Source organism: Phascolarctos cinereus, unplaced genomic scaffold, assembly GCF_003287225.1.
Source record: "Phascolarctos cinereus isolate Bilbo 61053 unplaced genomic scaffold, phaCin_HiC Scaffold_4;HRSCAF=312, whole genome shotgun sequence".
NCBI lineage: Eukaryota > Metazoa > Chordata > Mammalia > Diprotodontia > Phascolarctidae > Phascolarctos > Phascolarctos cinereus.
Window position 1 is genome coordinate 154,164,247 of NW_027555847.1, and position 21,634 is coordinate 154,185,880.

A 21,634-nucleotide genomic window follows, 5' to 3' on the forward strand; every position below is an offset into this window, starting at 1 on the left:
GTTAAGTGACTTGCCCAGGGTCATACAGTTTAGTGTTGTTATACCGAGAAATTAGCGAGTTATACCCAGACTAATTTAAATTGTGGACTTTATTAGCACGTGGCTGCCAGGGGTATTCACATCCAAATCAAGCAGCCCCCATCAGGGGTTGAGCTAGGGTTTATATAGGGAGTATACAGCACAGGGAGGGGGATGGATCTTTGAAGCCTGGCAAGAGGAAGAGTTCTTGGGCTGGTCAAGGACACCCCTCTCCCTCTGTCTAGACATGAGAATGCTCTGCAACAAAGGAAAAAACTTTCTCACAACTAAGGAATTTGGAGGCTTCCAGAGATATGATCTGAGGGCTGGGGCCTGAGCAGCCAGATAAGGGTCATGCATGAATATTGCTAGGCACAGTGTCCTTGGGCTGGGGAGTGGTTGTCAGAGATAGTGTTTCTGAGACTAGGTGGGCATTTTTGGGGCAAAAGTATAAGCACAAGCATCATTACAGGTCAGGGATCACACAAACCAGACCAGGTGTCCTGGTTTCTGACATAAACATAATTATCTAAAGCAATTATATTGCAAGCTTTCTTATCCATTTGCGCTGGAGGTATGGGCTGTGCTTAAGCTATGCAAGAGTACATTTCACTATCTTTAGATTTAGGAGGAAAGAGGTCTGGGGCAAGATTAAGCAGCAACTTCTGCTTTCCATGGCCTAAAGGGCCGTACTACCTAATGGTAAAATAATGTTCTGCATTACAGTGTCTGAGGCTAGATTTAAACTCAGGTCTTCCTGACTCCAGGTCCCAGTGCTCTATCCAATGTGCAGCCTCATACCTGGGTTCAAATGTTACCTCTGATGTATTCTAGCTATGTGACACTGAGGGAAGGCATTTAACTGCCTTCTTGCCTCAGTTTCTTCATCTGTAAAATGGGAATTATAAAAGCATCTACTTCTTGGGCTTACTGAAAGGATCAAATAGGATAACATGTAAAGGATTTTGTAAACCATAAGGTACTATGTAAATATTATTATTATCATATGTACAGAGAAGGTATTGAGATGCATTTCCGAAGAAAGTTCCTCACCTGGGAGATTCTTTCACTGATGCAATCACAGGCCTAGTAAAAATAAATGTGCAAGCTACTGTAGTAGATACTAAAGAGATAGTGGAAAGATGGTACCTGCCCTCAAGGAGCATACATTCCATCATATATTACTATAAAGATACAATGTTGAATAAATACAACATATTTGGGGGCAGGAAAAAACATTAATAACTAGGGAGGGAATCAGGAAAATTTTCCCATAGGAGGAGGCACATGAGTTGAGGAAGTTAAAGATTCTAAGAATAAAGGTGAAGAGGGAGTGCATTTTGGAATTCAAGACAGCACATGCAAAGGCAAGATGGTAGGAGGTGAAATACTGACTTTAAGCAGCAGCAAATTGCCCACTTTGGTTGGCATGGAAAGTGTGTGAATATATAGAATAGACTGTAGTAAGGAAGATCAGCAAGGCTAAAACTGCAGTAATCCAGATGCAAAGTGATGAGGGGTCTGGATTAAAGGTGATAATGGTAGGAATGAAAAGGAAGGGTCAAATATGAGACATGATATAGGAAGAATCATGAGTGTTGGTGACTGGATGAAAGGAGGAACAAGAAAGAGGAGTTGCTTTTAAAGGCTAAGCCCAAGGATGATGTCACTTAAAAAAACAGCATAGAAGTCTGAAGAAGGGATTTAAAGTGAGCAGTCGGTATGTGACTAAAGCATAAAGGCACTAATGAAGAGAAAGACAGGCAGATTATTAAGCACTTATTCAGACAGGCATTATGCTAAGTGCTCAGAGTATGAAAACAAGCAAATAAGATAGTCTCTACCCTTAGGGAGCTTACATTTTAATAGGGGAAGACCACATATAAAAGGGAAGAAGAATGTGGTAGTGATGTAGGAAAAGGGCAAAGGGGCTGCTGAGGAAGTGAAAAAGTCAAAGGTGAGGGAGGAGTCAAGCCTGGGTCACAGTGAGGATGTGAGCACAGCCTGGGCTAAGTATTCACCAATCAGGAGAATGGGCCTCAGGGAAGAGGCTTAAAGAGAAATGTAGTGGAAAAAATGGATCTGGGAGGGGAAGACCCTCAGCCAAAATAGCAACAATTGTTATTCACATTCATCCTGAGCAAATCAGGGCCCAAACAATGACCAAGTAGGGCTTGGCTGGGGACCTAAACTGTGAGAGCCAGAGTGATTTGGGGTTAAGGCTGGTCTTTAAGAAAAAAAAAGTTTCAAATTACAAATTACAGTCCCTTGGGGCAGACTACCCACAGGTAATGGGGTGAAAGAGAGAAAGACAGAATAGAAGGAAGGAGAGAAGGAACGAAAGAGGGAAGGAAAAAAGGAAGGAAGGAAGAAAGCTCTAGAAGGCCCCAGTGGGCAGCTCCTTTCCTATTCACGGAAATTGCTGTTTGTCCTTCCTTCTAGAAGAGGACCATGAGCCCTTCTTTGTCTCATTTTTTATTAAGCCTTAATCACTTGAACGGACAGTTCCTCAGGCAAACTGAGATTTGTTAAAGACCTTAGCTTGAAAAAGCCAAGGTCCCCCACTACATCCTGAGCCATCTCCAGTTGTCCTGAACCATATCTGGCCACTGGATCCAGACCTTGCGGAGGAGAAAGTAAGGCTGGTAACTTTCCACAACCCTCCCTCACTTAAATTCAATTCACTTGCAAGTTATGGCATCACCTCCTTGATGTCATGGTCCTCTTCCAGAAGGACAAACAGCAAGGGAAAAAATACTTCAGCAGACAAGAAGTGATGAGATTAAAAGCACAAATGGAAAAGTTGATTTAGAAAGGGGGTAAACACATGTTTCTCTGAGGCTAGAAGGGAGCAAGAAAGGATACACAAATATTAATGGGGTGAAAAGGAGGGAACATGGGCAGGTAATAGTGGATGGCCCCGTTTTCTCAGCAAAATAAAAGGTAAAGTTAAAAACTAAAAGGGTGAAGATCTAAATAATCCACTAGTATTCAAGCTCTTTCAACCACTGGAAAACGAGGTTACTCCTACATAATTTTTTCCCTCCATTTGCTCTATTTGTAATGCTCATCAACTTGACTTTTGTAGTCTCCTCTAATAACACTTTATCGTTTGCAAAGCACTGCATAAATGTGTTATGCTAACAACAACAGTAGGTGCCATTATTATTCTCATTTTACAGTTGAGGAAATGAAGCAGACAGAGCTTAAGGGACTAACCCAGAGGCCGGATTGGAACTCCAGTCTTCCCAGCTCCAAGTCTAATGCTCTATCCACTCTGCCACCTACCTACCGCCTTTAGAAACAGCTAGCTTCTATTATTTCTTCTTTAAAACAAGTTTTATTGCTGCCTTTTTGCTTTTGTAAATCGGTAATTACCCGAAATAGCCGGCCCTCCCCAACCCTGACAGAGACGCCTTCTCCGGAAATAGAGGGTTCTATCATTTCTCCTAGTCCTTTTCCTCCCTCCTTAATAGCATTTAATGTAAATTATTATTTTCTCAGGCCCTTCCAGAAAAAAAAAAAATTCAACAGAGAATGGCGCTCCTGCCCCAAACACATCTCTCAAACACGACACAGCTGCACATGGCCTCGGCTGGGGAAGACATCAGAGAAGACACGACACCCGGAGGAAGAGGAGGGCGGAGCCTTCTGGCCCACCCCAGAGGCGAGCGCTGGAGCCCGCTGCGCATGTGCGGCCCTCAGAGGAAACAGTCCACCTACAAAAATCCCTCTTGAAGAGGCACTGAATGCTCATCCTTTCCCCCGTGGCTGGGAGAAGGGCGCGGATGGGGCGCACGAGCTTTTCCCCTCTCAACCACGCCTCATAATAAAACCTCAACGCCTTCCAAACCCGTCCCAGCCCCAAGACAGCAGGAACTGGGTCACCATGGAAACGACCTCGGATCAACGCACGGGAAGTAAGTAAAGCAATCCGCGCCTAGTGATTTGCCTGAAAGGCTGCTGCCCCGGAAATGCTTTTAACCTTGACCTTGAGTTAGGCTCTTGCTGCCCCCTTCACTGCACGGGTGCGTCTCCTTTTAGTGTGCGTGTGTGTAGCTCCTGGCCCGTGACAAGAGCAGTGCATCCGTCACGAGCTCCGTGGGCCTCTTCCCTCCTTACCCTCTCCACCAAGGCCCAGGGGCGAGAACATGTCCCACTTTGAACATCCAGACTCGTAGGATCTGGAGCAGCAGGGGCCCCTTAAGAACCTCTAGTCTGATTGCCTCATTTCAGAGGTGCAGAGGCATGTGATTTGCCTAGGGTCACACGGGCATTCAGGATTCTCAACCATGTCTTCTGATTCTAAATCCGGTGCTCTTTTCCACCATCCTTTTTCCTCATGGAGGCAAAATTATGTGACAAAATCAGAGTATGGCGACTGGAGTCGAATATATATACTTTTAAAAATTTTCATGCCAAACTCAGAATCGTATTTTAAAGATGCACATAAAGCTGTTTTGTTAAGTGTCTGATGCTTTATTAGGCTCTCAAAATTACACGACTTTAAAAAATAGTTTAATATTTGTATAAAAAAGTTTATTCAATTCCAAATCAGACATTTACAAGGTAGACTACATCAAAAAGAATCTTTAATCTTGTAGTGACTGTTACATACCAAACATAATTACAACTCCGTCCCTTGATTTTTGCAACAGCATCATTATTGGTAGAAGTGTTATTAAAATCTTTAAAGACACTTTCATGTGAATATACACACGATTCCCCTTTTTCCACTTAAATGCAACCTGTGATCACATATACATATATGAGAATTTTAAACAGATGAATGTAGCTAGTGGAAAATGTATATAAAATAAGGATTATCAACTCAAGGAATGGTTGCAAAATCCCTCTGAAAATTGATGACATTTAAAAGGTATGATTAACTTTTTATGCTTTTTTTTTTTTGCTTTTTGCTAGGCAATTGGGGTTAAGTGACTTGCCCGAGGTCACATAGCTAGTACACTGTGTTGTGTGTCTGAGACCGGATTTGAACTCAGATCCTCCTGACTTCAAGGCCAGAGCTCTATCCACTGCACCACCTAGCTGTCCTTATGATTAACTTTTTAAAAGAAATTTTGCAGTAAGAAAAATTGGAATACTGAAATTAGAGCACTAAGAGGTAAAGAATAAAACATGATCAAACAAAAAATCAAATCTGGAATGCACAGTAGTAGATAAGAAAGAGTGAAATAATCCTTGTTCTTCCCCATAGTTTGTGCTATAGTTTTTCCTGGTTAACCATATTAAAAGACAAGGTGCACAGCTGATTATATGTTACAAAACTCTGGGGTCTGATTGACTAGAACTTATTATAATCAATAATATATGCATCGTATGCGATGAAATGGAATTCCTTTCATATCTTCCCTGTGATCCCTGGCATAGTCCCATAAGTAATAATCAAGAAGAATTGAATTTATTTCTATACAGATTTTTACTCCCTTTTCTTCAACAAGTTTTAGAAGTCGATCTCGAATCAGCTCAACACACCAAACAGAACAGCCTCTGATTTCCACCTCTTGTTTATCCCCAGATGAAAACATTTCTCCTACAGGAAAAACATTAGAAAAAATATTAAAAACAAGTGACACAACCATACAATAATAAATATATAGACTTTGTAACTAAATTTATACTTGCAAATACTGTAAATATTTATCTTTGTGATATAATGTTTTTAAAAATACAAAGTGATAAGCATTCTGCATAATATGAAATTAGCAACGATGCCAATATTTTAAACTATTATTTCACGTAGGATGTAAATTTTGGTTCAAAATTAAAAATGTTTTCTATGGAGTGGCAGTCACCTGATCACAGAAAAAAACTGTCAAAAAGAGGAATAAGGAAGAAATTAACTTTTATAATGATGCACAAGGATAGTTCACAATCAAAGAATAAAAAGATTATAGCAGATAAAATGGACAATCTTTATTACATAAAACCAAAAAGGTTTTGCATCAACAAAACCAATAGTTAAAATTATAAGGGAAACAATTAATTGAGAAAAAAAATCTGAAGTTTCCTGGATAAAGTTTCATATCCAAGATATATAAGGAAGTGATTTAAAATTTAAGGATTAGGGGCAGCTGAGTAGCACAGTAGATAGAGCTCCAGCCCTGGAGTCAGGAGGACCTGAGTACAATCTGGCCTCAGACACATGACACTTACTAGCTGTGTGACCCTGGGCAAGTCATTTAACCCTGATTGCCTCACCAAAATTTAAGAATCAGAGTCATTAACCAATAGATAAATGGTCAAAGAATACGAACAGACAGTTCTCAAAGGAAGAAACCCAAGCTAATCAATAACCCTATGGAAAAAATTGCTCTAAATCACCAATAATCGGAGAAACACAAATTGAAGCAACTCTGAGGTTCCATCTGACACCTGTTTTTAGCAAAGATGGCAAAAAAGGGAAAACTACATTCTGGAAAGCAATTGAGAATTATGCCTCAAAAATCACTAAACTATATTCTTTATCACATAGACTACTATGTCCAAACTTCAAGATCAAATAAAGAGGAAAAGGACCCCATATGTAGAAAAATATTTATAGAAACTTTTTATTATAGAAATTAAATGAAAATTAAGGGAGTGCCCATCAATTGGGGAATGGCTGAACAAATTATGGTATATGAATGTAATGAAATGTGTGTATGTGTGTAACCATATTAGTCATGTTGGAAAGATGCAGACGCAAAGGAAAAAAACCTCAGGAAAAAAAATAAAGTGAAAATCAGTATGCTTCAATCTGCATTTAAATTCCATCAGTTCTTTCTCTAGAGGTGAATAGCATTTTTTATGAGTCCTTTGGAATTGTCTAGGATCACTATTGCTGAAAACAGCTAAATCATTCACAGTTCTTCACTGTACAGTATTATTATTACTGTGTATGATGTTTTCCTGGTTCTGCTCACTTCTCTGCATAATGTTAAGTCTTCCCAGGTTTTCCTGAAATTAGCCTCTTCATCATTTCTTATAGCACAGTAGTATTGCATTACAATTATTTACCACAAGTTGTTCAGCCATGCCCCAGTTGCTGGACATCTCAACTTCCAGTTCTTTGCCACTACAAAAAATTACTATAAATATTTTTGTACAAATAGGTCCTCCCCCCTTCCATCCTTTTAAAAAATCTCCAAATTGCTCTCCAGAATGGTTAGATCCATTAACAACTCCACCAAGAGTGCATCAGTATCCCAATTTTCCCACATCCCCCAATTATTCTCCTTTTCTGTCACATTAGCCAATCTGATAAGGTAGTACCTCAGAGTTGTTTTAATTTGCATTTCTCTAATCAGTAGTGATTTAGAGCATTTTTTTCATGACTATAGATAGCTTTGATATGAAATATAAGATTATGAAAAGGTTAGTTTCAGGAAAACCAATGATTATCCTCTGGACCACCTCCTGACAGAAAGCTGATGGACTCAAGGTACAGAATGAAACATCTCTTTTACTTGTCTATGCACACTTCTTTTGATTTTCCTTTTCTGTATTTTTCAATTGGCGGGGGGGGGGAGGTCAGGGATAAATTAAATGGCCAAAAAAAAAGAAGAAAAAAAATCCTTGGAGCATTTTTTCAAAATGTACAAAAATATGAAAGGAAACAGATAAGCAGAAAATCTTTGAAAATTATATCTTGAATATAGTATATACATAAAAGAAAAATCAAAATTATACACCTTGTGTGTGGAATTGCCCATTTAATTGGTTAAATTGAAAATAAAAATAATATTATAAAAAAGTATCATAACATAAAACTATAGGCTTGAAAGAGAAAGGGGAAAGGGGGAAGAAGAGAGTAGAATCTGAATAGAAGTTATAATTGATGATAACAGAGTGGATGAGATCACTGAGAAAGAACAGAGAATGGTAAGACGAGAGGACCAAGAGCAGAAAGGAACAGCCACATTACTGGGTTAGGAAAAGGATGAAGGAGAACCATGAATGTACAATGCCAGGGAAGCCAAAGAAGAGAGTCTAGTTAGAAAGAGAGGATGGTGAACAGTGCCAGTTTCAAACATTGCAGGGAAACCCAGAGTAGGGTCAGAAAAAAGGGAAAGGTCACATTTAGTTTAAGGTGATAGTGTTACATTGTTTGCAGTTGAAAATATCAACTATGGCTCTTCTCAGCAATGCAAGGACCTAAGACACTCCAATAGACTCACAATGGAAAATGCTATCCACATCCAGAGAAAGAACTATGGGGTCTGAATGCAGATCAAAGCAAACTATTTGCTCTCCTTTTCTTTTGTTGTTTTGTTTTATTGCCTCATTCTTATAGTTTCTCCCATCAGTTCTAATTCTTCTTTACATCATGACTAATGGGAAAATATGCTTTATATGAATGTATAAGTAGAGCCTATATCAGATTACACGCTGTCTTGGGGAGGAGGGAAGAGAGAGTGGAGGAGAAAATTTAAAACTCAAAATCTTATGGAAGTGAATGTTGAAAACTAAAAATAAATAAATTATTTAAAGAAAAAAAGTTACATCAGCCCTCAAGATGCTTATTCTTTCACCTCTTTTTCTCTTTTAAAATTAAATTTTTTTTCCAATTAAAAAATAGAGAACTAGAATTTAGATGAGAGATAACTAGTAATAATGAGTAGACTAACAATTGAAATCATGAGAATGGATGAGAAGATCCAGAGGGAGAAAAACAGAAAGTTTAAGGATTAACCCCTCCAGTGAGTTATACATGCCTCCTAAAAACTGAGAAAACAGGCACAAAAAGCAAAGTATGTTGACCAAAGTTACACAGAAGGACAGGACTATGATCTCTTTAAGGTTACCCTGAGCTCTATTAGCCTATGTCCCTAACAGAGGTGGCATCTATGTTAGATTTTAAAGTCTGGGTAGAATTTCAAAAGGTGGGAGAAGGAAGAGAGGAGACAGTTCAGGGTTAAAAGCAGAAGAGAATTTAAAAAAATATGATGTCACTACATTTGACAATAAAGTAATTAGTAAGTGGTTTATCTTCCAAACAGCAATTTCATAAGAGTTATAGGGATAGCCACCAGATTGTAGGAGGTTAAGGAAAAAGTGGATAATGAAAAAATGGAGACAGTAAATTTAGACCCAGTGTTTTAAAAGTTTAATAGCAAAAGGAAGGAGACCAAAATAAAACAGTACCTAAAAGGAACAAACTGAATCAACTAACTTTTAATGAGAAAAATTACATGTCTGAGAACAGATAGGAAAAGAAGATGGAGCTATTTATTAACTACGGAAGCAGTATCTTTCAGGAATAAGATAAAGACAGTATCTAGAGCACAAGCAGAGTGGTTAGCCTCAGAGAAAGATCTCTTACCCCTTCATTTGACAGCAGATAGGGTAAGAAAATAAATGTGGAGGCTGTAGATTATCTATGATGTACCTCTCATTAAAAAATTACTCTGGCCAAAGAAAGTAATTAAGATATTTTCAAAGTATGGAGCTTTGTAACAAGAGTTATTTTTTATTTTTTTCCTTTAAGAGCTAAAAAATAAAAAATTCCTTCCAGGATTTGAAAGGAGCAAACATTCTGACACTGTGTTAGCCCATAAGATTCTAAAAAACTCAAGAGAAATTAGAACAGAAAGATGTTTTATAAATTGCTAAATGCTGTGTTCATCTAAGGACAATATAATATACATACCCACCATAAAAGAAGTTGCCAAATAACAAAATATGCTATTCAGTATCTTGAGAAGCATTTGTATTTTAATCAATTTCTTTTTGAATTCAATTTAAGAAATGTTAAACTGGCAAATTTTATACTTCAGTGAATTAGTACCCAAATGAGAAGGTATCAAATTAGTTGAATATAATCACCTTTCAAATAACACTTTGGTTAATGAATCAGAACATGAACATTACTACATAAGGCAGCATGAGTTGGTTTTTTTAAAAAATTTATTTATTTTTAGTTTTGAACATTTGCTTTTATAAGATTTTGAGTTCTAAATTTTCCACCCTCCCTCCACTACCCCCCCTCCCCAAGACAGCATGCAATCTGATATAGGCTATACATGTATGATCATATTAAACATATTTCCAATTAGTCATGTTGTAAAGAACAATCAGAACCAAAGGGAAAAACCATGAGAAAGAAAACACACCGAAAGAGAGAGAGAGAGAGAGAGAGAGAGAGAGAGATAAAGAGAGAGAGAGAAAATAGTATGCTTCGATCTGTATTCAGACTCCTTAGTTCTTTCTCTGGATGCGGATAGTAGCATTTTCTATCATAGCATGAGATTTTTCAAACAGGTTAATACAGGGGCAGAGTTACTTGCCCAAACCCATATAAAACCTCATGAAAATATTCAATGATTTTAACCTGCAAGACATTAAATCTATTTTATAATCTAATCATAAAAGGAATTTATTCTGAAAAATAGGGGAAAAACATAATACTAACACAACTGAAAAAATTTAAATGAGAAATACAAAGTATTATATAGTCAATATACCGGTCATATAAACTGCTGAAAAATCTGAGGTCACAGAAACTATTACTACCCACTGACTCTGTCCACCAACATTTGCTGTTAGTCTTTTCTGGGGAGAAACCAGACCTGTAATTTCACCAGTCTATGGAAATTCCCAGTGAGGAAATGCCTTTCACCAATGCCAGTCATCCTTACAACTAAGCAAAAAATAGGAGAAGCAGCAGAGAGAAGGAGCGAATAATTTCTGAGGGTTTTTTTTGGTCTTCATATAAATAGGTGATGCTAACGTATTGATCTAACATTTGGACATTAGCTTCTGGGGAAATCAATCAATCAACAAACATTTATTAAGCAACTACTATGGACTAGGCACTACACTGGGTGTTGAAAACACAAAGACAAAAGTGAAAAACTGTCCCTGCCCTCAAGAAGTTTACATGCCTAGTCAGGAGAAACAACATTTATAAATATAAGTATATGCAAAATATATAAAGTGATGGGGAAAGGGAATAAGGAAGGGTCTCACATAGAAGGTGGTACCTGAGCTAAGCCTTCAGAGAGAATAGGGATTCTTTGAGAGAAGAGTGCTTTCCAGGCATGGGAAGAGCCAATGCAAAGGCAAGGAGGAAGGAGCTGGAGTGCTCTTTTTTTTTTTGGTTTTGGTTTTATTTTACTTTTATATTCAGTTTCAAATTCTAGCCTTCCTTTAACCCCTCCCCCTCCCATTGAGAATTACAATACCTACTTTACATATAAAGTCATACAAAACATATTTCTGCATTAGCCATGTTTCACCCCCATGTGCCACCCCCCAAAAAACAAAAAAAAAAACAAAAGCAGGAAAAAAATATGCTTCAGTCTGCACTCTTGAGTCCATCAGTTCTCAGTCTGGAGGTGGATAGCACTTTTTATCTGAGTCCTTTGGAGTTGTGATGGATCATTGTCTTTCCCAGTTGACTATTTTTACAATATTGCTATTACTATGTAGACTGTTCTGGTTCTGCTCATTTCACTTTATATCAGTTCATATAAATCTTCGCAGGTTTCCCAGAAACCATCCCCCCCATTTTTTCTTATAGCACAATAGTATTCCAGCATATTCATATACCATAATTTGTTCAGCCATTCTCAAATTAATGGGCATCCTCTCAGTTTCCAATTCTTTGCAACCACAAAAGGAGCTCCTACAATATTTCTGTACATATATGTCCATTTCCTTTTTCTTTCATCTCTTTGGGATACAAACCTAGTAGTAGTATTGCTGGGTCAAAGGACATACATAAAACTGTCCAGAATGGTTGGATTAGTTCGTGGCTTCACTAACAGTGTCTTAGTAGACCTATTTTCCCACATCCCTTCTATCATTTGTGCCACTTATTTTAACTGGTTCTAGATTTTTGAATTTATTTCTTCAGAATTAATGTGATGGTGGAAAGATCACAAGCATGAACTAAGCATCAAAAAATTGAGGTCCAGCAAATTCTAGTACTGGCTGCCTCCAACCAACTCTGTGATATTGGGGAAACCACAGTATCTCTGGGCATCAGTTTTCTCATTTATATATTGAGCAAACTAGACCACCTGCTTTCTAAAGTCCTTTTCAACTCTAAAATTCCATGACTATGACTTTATAACTCAGTTATATTCTGGACAACTGAGTTTATTAAATAGTTGAGTTTTGCCTCAGTATTTGAAATCTTTGTGTGCATATGTGTGTGTCACAATATTTTCCCCTTGACTTGAGAGCTTTGGATTTTGGCTATGGATTCTTTCAGGTGGTTATCATGGATTTTTTTTCTATTTTTCCCTTGTCCTCTGGTTCTCAAGGCATTTATCTTTTATGATTTCCTGAAATAACAACATCCAAGTTTTTTCTTAGTTGTATTTTTCCAAGAGTTTAATTATTCTCAAAATATCCTTTGGCCAGTCATCCAGGGTTTTTATGGTAGACAGTTCTACTATTTTTTCAATCTTTTGAGTTTATTTATTCTTCTTCCAATTTTTTCTTCTAGCACTCTTATTTCACTTTTAAATTTCATTTTTAATCCTGACTTACTTCTTCTTGCTTCTCTTGGAGTCATGGCCAAGTTATTTCTCCTCTTCCTCCCTTCAGATTCTGATTTTGTGTTTAATTCTTAGTATATAATATACTATTTCTTTAAGGCCATTTTCATATGTAGTCCAGAAGGAAGCACTCCATCCACCAGTTGGAGCATCAGATGTTCCAGAAAGTTGAGGCACAGCTGAGAGAGCAGAAACTCTCCAAACAGACATAGAATGTAAATCACTTAAGGAGGAAAGCAGCTTCCAGGAACAAAACTACTGCATCTGTTCTGTGTGGATTCCCACAGCTGTAGCCCAGTCTTTATCTTAGCAGCTAGGTGCCAATCTTGCCCTGGTAGAAAACATTCCTCACCAGGAATTCTAACTCTGGGCTGCAGGCCTAGATGCCCTTGACTTCATTCAGGAACAGTCTGACTCTGCATCATCTGCTTAATGAGTCTGCTCCTCTTCTTCATCTTTCTGTAATTCTTCTTTCTGTAATTCTTCTTTCTGACTGCTGCTTCTCTGTCTCTTTTCCTGGATCCTCTGGAGTTCTCTTTATGAAGATAACAAGAAGACCCATATGGCTGGACTGTAGCATACAGGGAGAGTAATGTATAATGAAGGTGGAAAGGTAAGGTGGGACACGGTAGGAAAAGGGCTCTAAATACCAAACAAAGGAATTTGTTTGGAGAAAATGGGGAGGCATTGGAACTTATTTAGGACAACAGTATGGTCAGATTTGCACTTCAGGAAAACCAATTTGTTAGTTATGTGAAGGATGCCTAGAGACAGAGTAGGAAGATCAAGGAAAAGGCTTATTGCAGTACCCCAGGAGAGAGCTGATAAAGGCCTGAGATAGGGTGAAAGCTGTAAGAGAGATAGAAGGGGATGGATACAAGAGATCAGAAGGAGAAAAGATATGATGTTGAATGGTTATGTTGGATGAGAGAAAATGAGGAGCTGAGCATAACTTCAAGGTTCCAAATCTGGATGAATGGAAGGATGCTAGTACCTTGACAGATATAGGGAAGTTCAGAATAGGGATGAGTCTGAGAAGAAAGATAATGAACTCAGTGTGACATATGCCGAGTTTGAAATGTCTACAGGACATATTGTCCAAATTATCTGGTAGGCAATTGGTTATGCAGGAGTGGAGTTCAAGAGACTAGATTTGGATACATAGATCTTCATGCTAGCTATCTGCATAAAGATGGTAACTAAAGCCACAGAGGTTACCAAGTGAATAAAGAGAGAAATCGAGAAAAGGGCCTAGAATAGAGTTGTGTGGTATTCACACAGTCAGTGAGTGTATCTTAAAGAATGACTCAACAGTGCAGCTAGGTGGTGCAGTGGATAGAGCACTGGCCCTGAAGTCAAGAGGACCTGAGTTCAAATCCGGCCTCAGACCAAACACTTGACACTTACTAGCCGTGTGACCCTGGGCAAGTCATTTAACCCCAATTACCTAAAAAAAAGAAAAAAAGAAAAAAAAAGACTCAACAAAGGAGAATGAGGAGGAGTGGTTATACAATGTAGGAGAATAACCGAAAGTGTTAGGAAACCCAGAGGCGAGAGGGTGTCCAGGACAATGGTCAACAGTGCCAAATCCCACAGAGAATACAAAAAGGATAAGAACTGAGAAAAAGTTATCATATTTGATAATTAGAGGTCATGGGTAATCTTGGAAAGGGGCAGTTGAGTAACTACATTGGAAGTCAGATTGTAAGAGGCTTAAAAGAAAGAGGAAAAGAAGGCAGTAAGTATAGACAACTTTTTCAAAGAGTTTGGCTGGGAAAGAGAGGTGATATACAAGACTTTAGCTTGTAGGGAGATAGGATCTAGTGAATGTTTTTTTTTTTTTCACAACAGGGAACATGGGCATTTTTGTAGATAGAAGGGAAGGAACCAGTGGATACAAAGAGATTAAAGATTAGAGAAAGAAGGGGTGAAAGTGGAGGCCATTTGCTAGAGAAGATGAGAAAAAGCCACGCAATCAAAGGTACAGGTAGATAGATTGGCCTTGGAAAGAAAGGTTAACTCTCCACCAGAAACTGGAGTAAAGAAAAGAATGAAGTGACAAGGTCAGACCTGCACTTTAAGAAGATCAATTTGACAGCTAAGTGAAGAATGGCTTGGAGAGAAGAAAGAGACTTGATACAAGGAGAGCAACCAGTAGGTTACTGCAATAGTCCAGATGTGAGATGATAAGAGTCTGCACTGGGGTGATAGTGGTGTCAAGGAGAGAGGGGGCATATATACAAGATGTATGAAGGTAGAAATGACAAGACTTAACCAACTGAGTGAATATGGGGGATAAGCAAGTGAGGAGGTGGGAATGACACCTAGATCATGAGCCTGGGTGAATGGGAGGATGGTCATATTCTCAACAGCAACAGGGAAGTTAGGAGTGATGAGGAATACTATAAACCAGATACTGAGAGATTATGGCCACTTGGACCTGAATTGGGTGATAAATTTGCATAAATTGAACCTCTACGGAGAAGTTGCTGAAGAAACTGTCTTTTCCAAGGTCACCAATGATCTCTAAATTGCCAAATCAAATGATCTTTAATCAATCCTCATCCCTCTATCATTTGTCACTAATGACCACCCTCTCTCCTCTTGGATATTCTTAAATGGAGAATCTGGAAATGACCATGGGGAGTATTCCAACTCCCTTTCCTGGTCTAATGTTGCATCAAAGAAGGGGCAACCATTACTGGAAAGGATGGCTAGGGATAAAGTGTCATCCAAGAGGAGCCAGGTCTCTGAGAGCACCTGAGATGAAATGACCATGAGGGGAAGAGGTCTAAAATGAAGCTTCTGCTTGTTAATTATGAAGAGGAAAAAATTTCCAGATGTCACAGTAGAAGGGATGGAAAGAGCTGGAGTGGAGGAGTTTTATCTAGGTGGATATGGATAGACATGAGCCATCTACATTCTTTCGGCCAGTCAGTCAATAAACCTTAACTGCTTACTGAGTGCCAGCAGTGTTAAGCAGTAGGGATACAAAAGAATAAAAGTCCCTTCCCTCACCTAATGGGAGATCAACACCAAAAAAAGAAGCTGAAAAGGGAGGGAAAAGGACAAAGTACTTTTCAGGGGGCATGTTGTTGTTTGTTCTCGTGTTTGAAGAGAACCAAAATGACATCACAACCAGGGTGGGTCAATGTACACTGTGTCCTACTGAGTGATATGAGATGAAGAGAGTAGGGGAGTTCTTAGTGAATGGTCTCATTCTTCTTGACATTTTTTTTTTGATAAAGTATGAGGTGAGCTCCTTTGCAAACAGAGAGTGAGGAAGTATTGAAGGAAGCTTGAGGAGACAAGAAAATCTAGAATAGTCAAATTCTCCACCCTGCTGAACTTCGATATAACTGTTGAGCCACCATCATCCTCCTAATCACCAAGGTTCCCAACTTGGATAGTGAGATGGTGAATCAATTGAGAAGGAATAGAATGTTTGCTTTGCTGCAGTGAGAGCCCAGTCAGCATGGTTTGGTGATTTCCTATGGCTCTATTGAACAGTAATAAAAGAGACAACTGGTGGGAATAATCTAGGGCTGGGGTTTGGCAAAGTGTGATTGGCAATAAGACCTGTGGTGGGAGAGGGGAGTGAAATGAGAGTGTAATGCAGTGTAGAGCTGAGTTCTTTTAAGAACTTGACAAAGATATAGGGAAAAAAGAAAAGAGTAGCCAGAGACAGAATGGAGGTGAGGATGATAAGGATGAAAAATAGGATTAGAAGTTATAAACACAAGGAAAGATGGAATGATAACAGATTATGATCAAAGGAATTTGAGAGGTCATCAACATAGAATGGAACGCTTACAGGTTACACAAGGTCAAGATATGTATAGCTGGGGTGGAGTGGAGAAGTAGAACATGAGAACTGGGTAGAATGAGGAATTGGGATGTTAGGACACTTGAAGGAGAGAAAGATTATGAGTTGGGCATTGAACTCACTGAGGAAGAAAGGAGAATGTCCTGAGGGGCTTATAAAGAACAGCCAGCAGATTTAGGATTGTGTGATAAAGTTAGATAGCATGAATCTCAAAGGAAGAGAGGATGCTAGTGAAGGTGGTCAAATGGCAACTGAGGGTAAGAAATATTCCTATTCCCCAACCATGACCAGTGAGTTGGGGTACAAAAGAAAATGTAGCCAGTACTGGAAAGGGTGACAAGGGAATTGCAGTTAGGAGGGATCTATCTCAGTGAGGACCAGAAGATGAATAGAGCAGAAAAGGTTTAAAATGAAAGCAAGTTTGTTAATTATGGGGCAGGTATTCAGAGGGCACAATGAAAGGGGTAGGTACATCTGGAGTGACAGGGTGAATACAAAGGAATGAATGCTCTGACCATGGAGTTCTATGTCCAGGAAGAATACAGAGAGAAGACTACTGAGGTAAGCAGCAGTTTAGACAACCGTAGATCCACCGTTGAGGTTCAGCTTCCTCGCAGAAGGATATGCTGTATCCTGTGAGACCCAAGGAGGCCCACTTCACAGCAAACACAAGCAGGTAGAGGTATAGGAGGCCATAGTGCCTTGCCTGTGCTGGAGAAGGGGGGAGGGGTCTTGTTTTCAGAGCACTTAACAATGAAGAAGGTTCTAAGGCAGGTCCCCACTGGGGTAGGAATCAGGCAGTGACATCCCTACTCCCTAGTTGTGGTGCAAGAGAAAGTCTAAGAAGAAGCCAAACAGTGGAGGTGGGTGCAGGAGTCTTGCCCCCAGCTCAGGATGACTGCAAACAGCACTGGCTCAGGGAAGAATGATACAGTAAGTCTGCAAAGTCTTTTATAATAATTATATCATTTGATCCTCACAATAACCCTGTGAGGTAGTTGTTATAAATCATCTCATTTTATAGATGGAAAAGCTGAGGTTGAGAGAGAGATTATATGACTTGCTAAGGGTCACATAGTGTTTAAGGAAGGATTCAAACTCAGGTCTTCCTATTAAGTACACCAGCTCACAAAATGCAGAATAACAACCCAACGAGTATAAGCAAACAGTTATATTATAAACAATTTACAAACCTTTAAGAAGTTTCTTCAGTAGTTCATCAGAATATCTTACTGCTCCCAAGTAAGCAAGAACCTGAGGTAGTCTGTAGTCAGCAAACATAGTGATACTGGAAATGTCACTGAAGCAGCCATCTCCTTTTCCTTCTAAAACACACCAAGTATCTGCCACAAGTATCTGAGCCCGTTTGTAAAATGAAATCCTTTTACCCTAATAAATGAGAAAAAAACAACTGTTACTTGAGTATTGTGAGGTTCATATCTATAAAAATGACATACCTTAAAGAATGTTTTATTGGTCTTACTTGTGAGTTGTTGCTTTTTAATAGTTAGAAAAACTTCCTTTGTGAACTCATTGAGAAAGCCCGTTTTGGCTCAATTCAACATTGACTGAACTCCCAATGTGTTGAGATACTCTGCTAGGTTCTGAGAGTACAAAGACAAAAATGAAAATGGTCCCTTCCCCTCAAAGAGCTTACACTTTTACTGGGGTGACACGATACAAACAACATGAACGATAAGTAAACAGAAGGTAAACTGTATCAAGAGACAACAATAACAACTAGGGGGATCAGGGAATATCCTCAGAGAAAGTGGCACCTTCTAAAAGCTGGCACTCAGCTTCAGTACCACTCTCTATATGAAACCTCTCTTGATGTCCCCAGCTGTGTGTGCTCCCTAAATTATCTTTTATTTATTTTGTATATGAAAATGTTATCTCCTCTGGTAGAATGTAAGCTTCTTGGGGGTAGGACTGCTTTATTTTGGTCTACACTGTCCCTATGTCTAGCACAGTGTGTGGCAATTGCAGGTACTTAACAAATACCAGTTAACTGGCTAGATAGTTTCTATAACATGCCTGACAAGTGGTCATGTAGCCCCTGCAAAGTTTTCAAGCCTAGGTGACTAGAAGGAAAGCTGCACCATCAACAGAAATAGGCAAGACGTTGTAAAGGGTAGGTTTTGGTGGACACTGAAAGGGATATTTTGAGTAAGGAGATAAGAAATTGGGGCTGAAGCTCCAGGTGAGGCTTGGGGTTAAATATGTTGATTTGTAAGTCACTGAAATAGAAACTGCAATTGAAGCCAAAAGAATGGGTGAGATAGCAAAATGAGAACACAGAAAAAGATAAGTTCAGGACAAAGGCTTGGAGCACTCCTACACTTAGGAACAGGAGGAAGAAGATCAACCAAGGTGGTACGAAGACACCTAAATAAGGCAATTCCACAGAAGCCAAGGAAACAGAGCATCCAAAATGAAGAGTGATTTACAGTGTCAACTATTACAGAAAAGTCAAGAAAGGTGAGACATGAGAAAAAGCCATGAGATTTGGTCGGGGTAACTGATGAGCTTGGAAAAGACCTTGGTTGTCCCCCAACATCCTCTGTGATCCAGTGCTGTTCTTCACCCAAGAAACTCTGTATCTGGCATTTTCACTGGCTGTCTCCCATGGCTAGAACTCTCTTCCCTCATCTCTTTATGGTTGCCCTGGCTTCCTTAAAAATTCCGCTAAAATGTCACCTTCTATAGTAAACCTTTCTTGATCTCCCTTGATTCTACTGCCTTTCCTCTCTTAATTATTACCCATTTATCCTGTCTATGTCCTGTTGGTACATAGTTGTTTTCATGTTGTCTCCCCCATTAGGCTGAGAGCTCTTATAGAACAGGGTCAATATTTTGCTTTTTTGGTTATCCCTAGAGCTTAACATCTTGGCTGACATATAATAGATATTTAAATGTTTACTGACTGACAGAGAAAGCAGGTTTAGCTGCTTGATAATAATGGAAGCCAGATTGCAGGGAACTGAGGAATAAGTGGCTGGTAAGGTCCTGTACTACCAGTGAAACAATTTTTTTTTGTGGGATATTACAACATGGGAGGGTACATAGGTGGGAGGTGGGAGGTGGGGAGGGGGGATAGAGAGGAGTAAGTGATGTGCCCAGGTCAAATTAAGGAATAGCAATGAGGGGAAAATTGATCTCTATAGTCTTAGAAGGAGAAGAACCTACAGGGAAGTAAGTGAGAAGGGAGGGAAACACTGAAAAGGAGGGGTTGGAGATGGTATGCTTCTATGAATGAATACTTCTATTGGAGGAGATGGTCATTCTGGAAGGCAATTTTAAACTATACACAAAGGGCTATAAAACTGTGCATACCCTTTGATCTAGCAATACTACTTCTAGGTCTGTATCCCAAAGAGATCATAAAAATGGGAAAAGGACCCACATATACAAAAATATTTGTAGCAGCTCTTTTTGCGGTAGCAAAGAATTGGAAATTGAGGAGTTGCCATCAAGTTGGGGAATGGCTGAACAAGTTGTGGCATATGACTGTGATGGAATACTTTTGTGCTATAAGAAATGATGAGTGGGGTAGCTAGATGGCACAGTGGATAGAGCACCAGCCCTGGATTCAGGAAGACCTGAGTTCAAATCTGGCCTCAGACGCTCAAAAGTTACTAGCTGTGTGACCCTGGGCAAGTCACTTCACCCCACTGCCTCGCCAAAAATAAATAAATAAATGAATGAATGTTAAAAAAAAAAAAAAGAAAAAGAAATTATGAGTAGGCAGACTTCAAAAAGAACCTGGAGAGACTTACATGAACTAATGCAGAGTGAAATGAGCAGAAGCAGGAGAACACTGTACACAGTAATAGCCACACTGTGATAGCTAACATTGATAGACTTATCTCTTCTTAGGAATACAAAGATCTAAGAGAACTACAAAAGACTTATGATGGAAACTGCTGTCCACATCCAGAAAAAAAAAACCTATGGACTCTGAATACAGATCGAAACATATTATTTGCTTTCTCTCTCTCTCTCTTTTTTTGTTTCTTTCTTCTCATGGTTTCTCCCATTGGTACTAATTCATCTTTACAACATGACTAATGTGAAAATAGGTTTAATATGAAGGTATATGTTGAGCCTATATCAATTTACATGGTGTCTTAGGGAAGGGAGAGGGGAGAGACAGGGAGAAAATTTGGAGCTCAAAATCTTATGGAAGTGATTGCTGGAAACTAAAACCAAATAAATAAATGTATTAATTTAAAAAAAAAAAGAAAGAAAAGAAGATATGGCTGGTGGCAGGAGATGAGGACCTTACAATGGATGAGACCTGGAGGATCTGGAGCTTTAAAAGTCTACTTGTTCTGGGAGAGGGGAGAGTTGGAATCCCTGGAGGTAACTGGCACCTGGAAGAGTAGAGAGCATGGACTCAGGAAGGAGATTTCCAGGCAAATATAGAAAAAAGGTCAACAAGAAAAGGTATAGTGATTCTGGGGGTGACTAGGGGTTCTCCAATGGCACAGCGTCCTCTCTGACACCTGCAATAACTGGCATTGTTCTGGGAGCCAAATACAATAGCAAATGGGAACACATGGAGTAAGCACTACAAGGCAGTGGCAGAAACCACCTAGAGGGGAGACCCTAGAATGGACACCAAAGAAGTTTTGATTGAATGAAGAAAAGAGATAGGGGACATCAATTAGAGAATGAGGGTCTAGAGTAAACCAAAAGAGAGGATGAATAATGAAAAGTGAGAAATCCTTTTTGGAAAGGCACACAAAAAAAGAAACTTAAAAACTAATAAACAAGACTAGCTGGAAGGGAGGAGAGGAAGGAAGAATCTACTTGACTAAGAGAGAGGAAATGAGAGGGGGAAGAATTATATATCCAGATAAAAGCAGGAGAGAGAAAAAAAGAACAACAAAATCCTATAGAGAAAGGGGTATCAAATGAGAAGAGGTGATGGGGTGAGAGGAACAGAGCCAGGCGGAACAAGGCTTCCTTTAAAAAGATTAAAAGTAACTGAAGAACTATAATTGTGTTCATAGCACAAGAACTTGAAACTAAAAAGCTGCAGCACAGACATTAATGTATCTAGGATAAGAAGGGAAGTGGCCAAACAAGAAAAAAAATCTTTGTATCAAAATTCTCTGAAAAAAAAAGCTCCAATTTACTAAAAATAAGAGAAATGCAAATCAAAATAAAGCTGAGGTTTTATCTCACACCCAGCAAACTGGTAAAAATGACAAAAAATGGCAACAGTTAATGTTGTAGGGTTGTGAAAAGACCAGCATACTAATAAACTGTTGGT

At 39.0% G+C, this 21,634-nt stretch overlaps 1 protein-coding gene across 1 annotated transcript in view; it reads right to left on the reverse strand.

The window, feature by feature from the left end:
- Window positions 1-4,535: 4,535 nt before the first annotated feature.
- Window positions 4,536-21,634, reverse strand: part of QNG1 (Q-nucleotide N-glycosylase 1) — a 32,685-nt gene continuing 15,586 nt past the window's right edge. The window contains exons 3-4 of the mRNA XM_020966927.2: window positions 17,547-17,742; window positions 4,536-5,572 (exon numbers count right to left, since the gene is read on the reverse strand). Of these exons, the coding sequence (XP_020822586.1) occupies window positions 5,340-5,572; window positions 17,547-17,742 (429 nt within the window). The 3' untranslated portion in view covers window positions 4,536-5,339. The remainder of the gene's footprint in view (window positions 5,573-17,546; window positions 17,743-21,634) is intronic.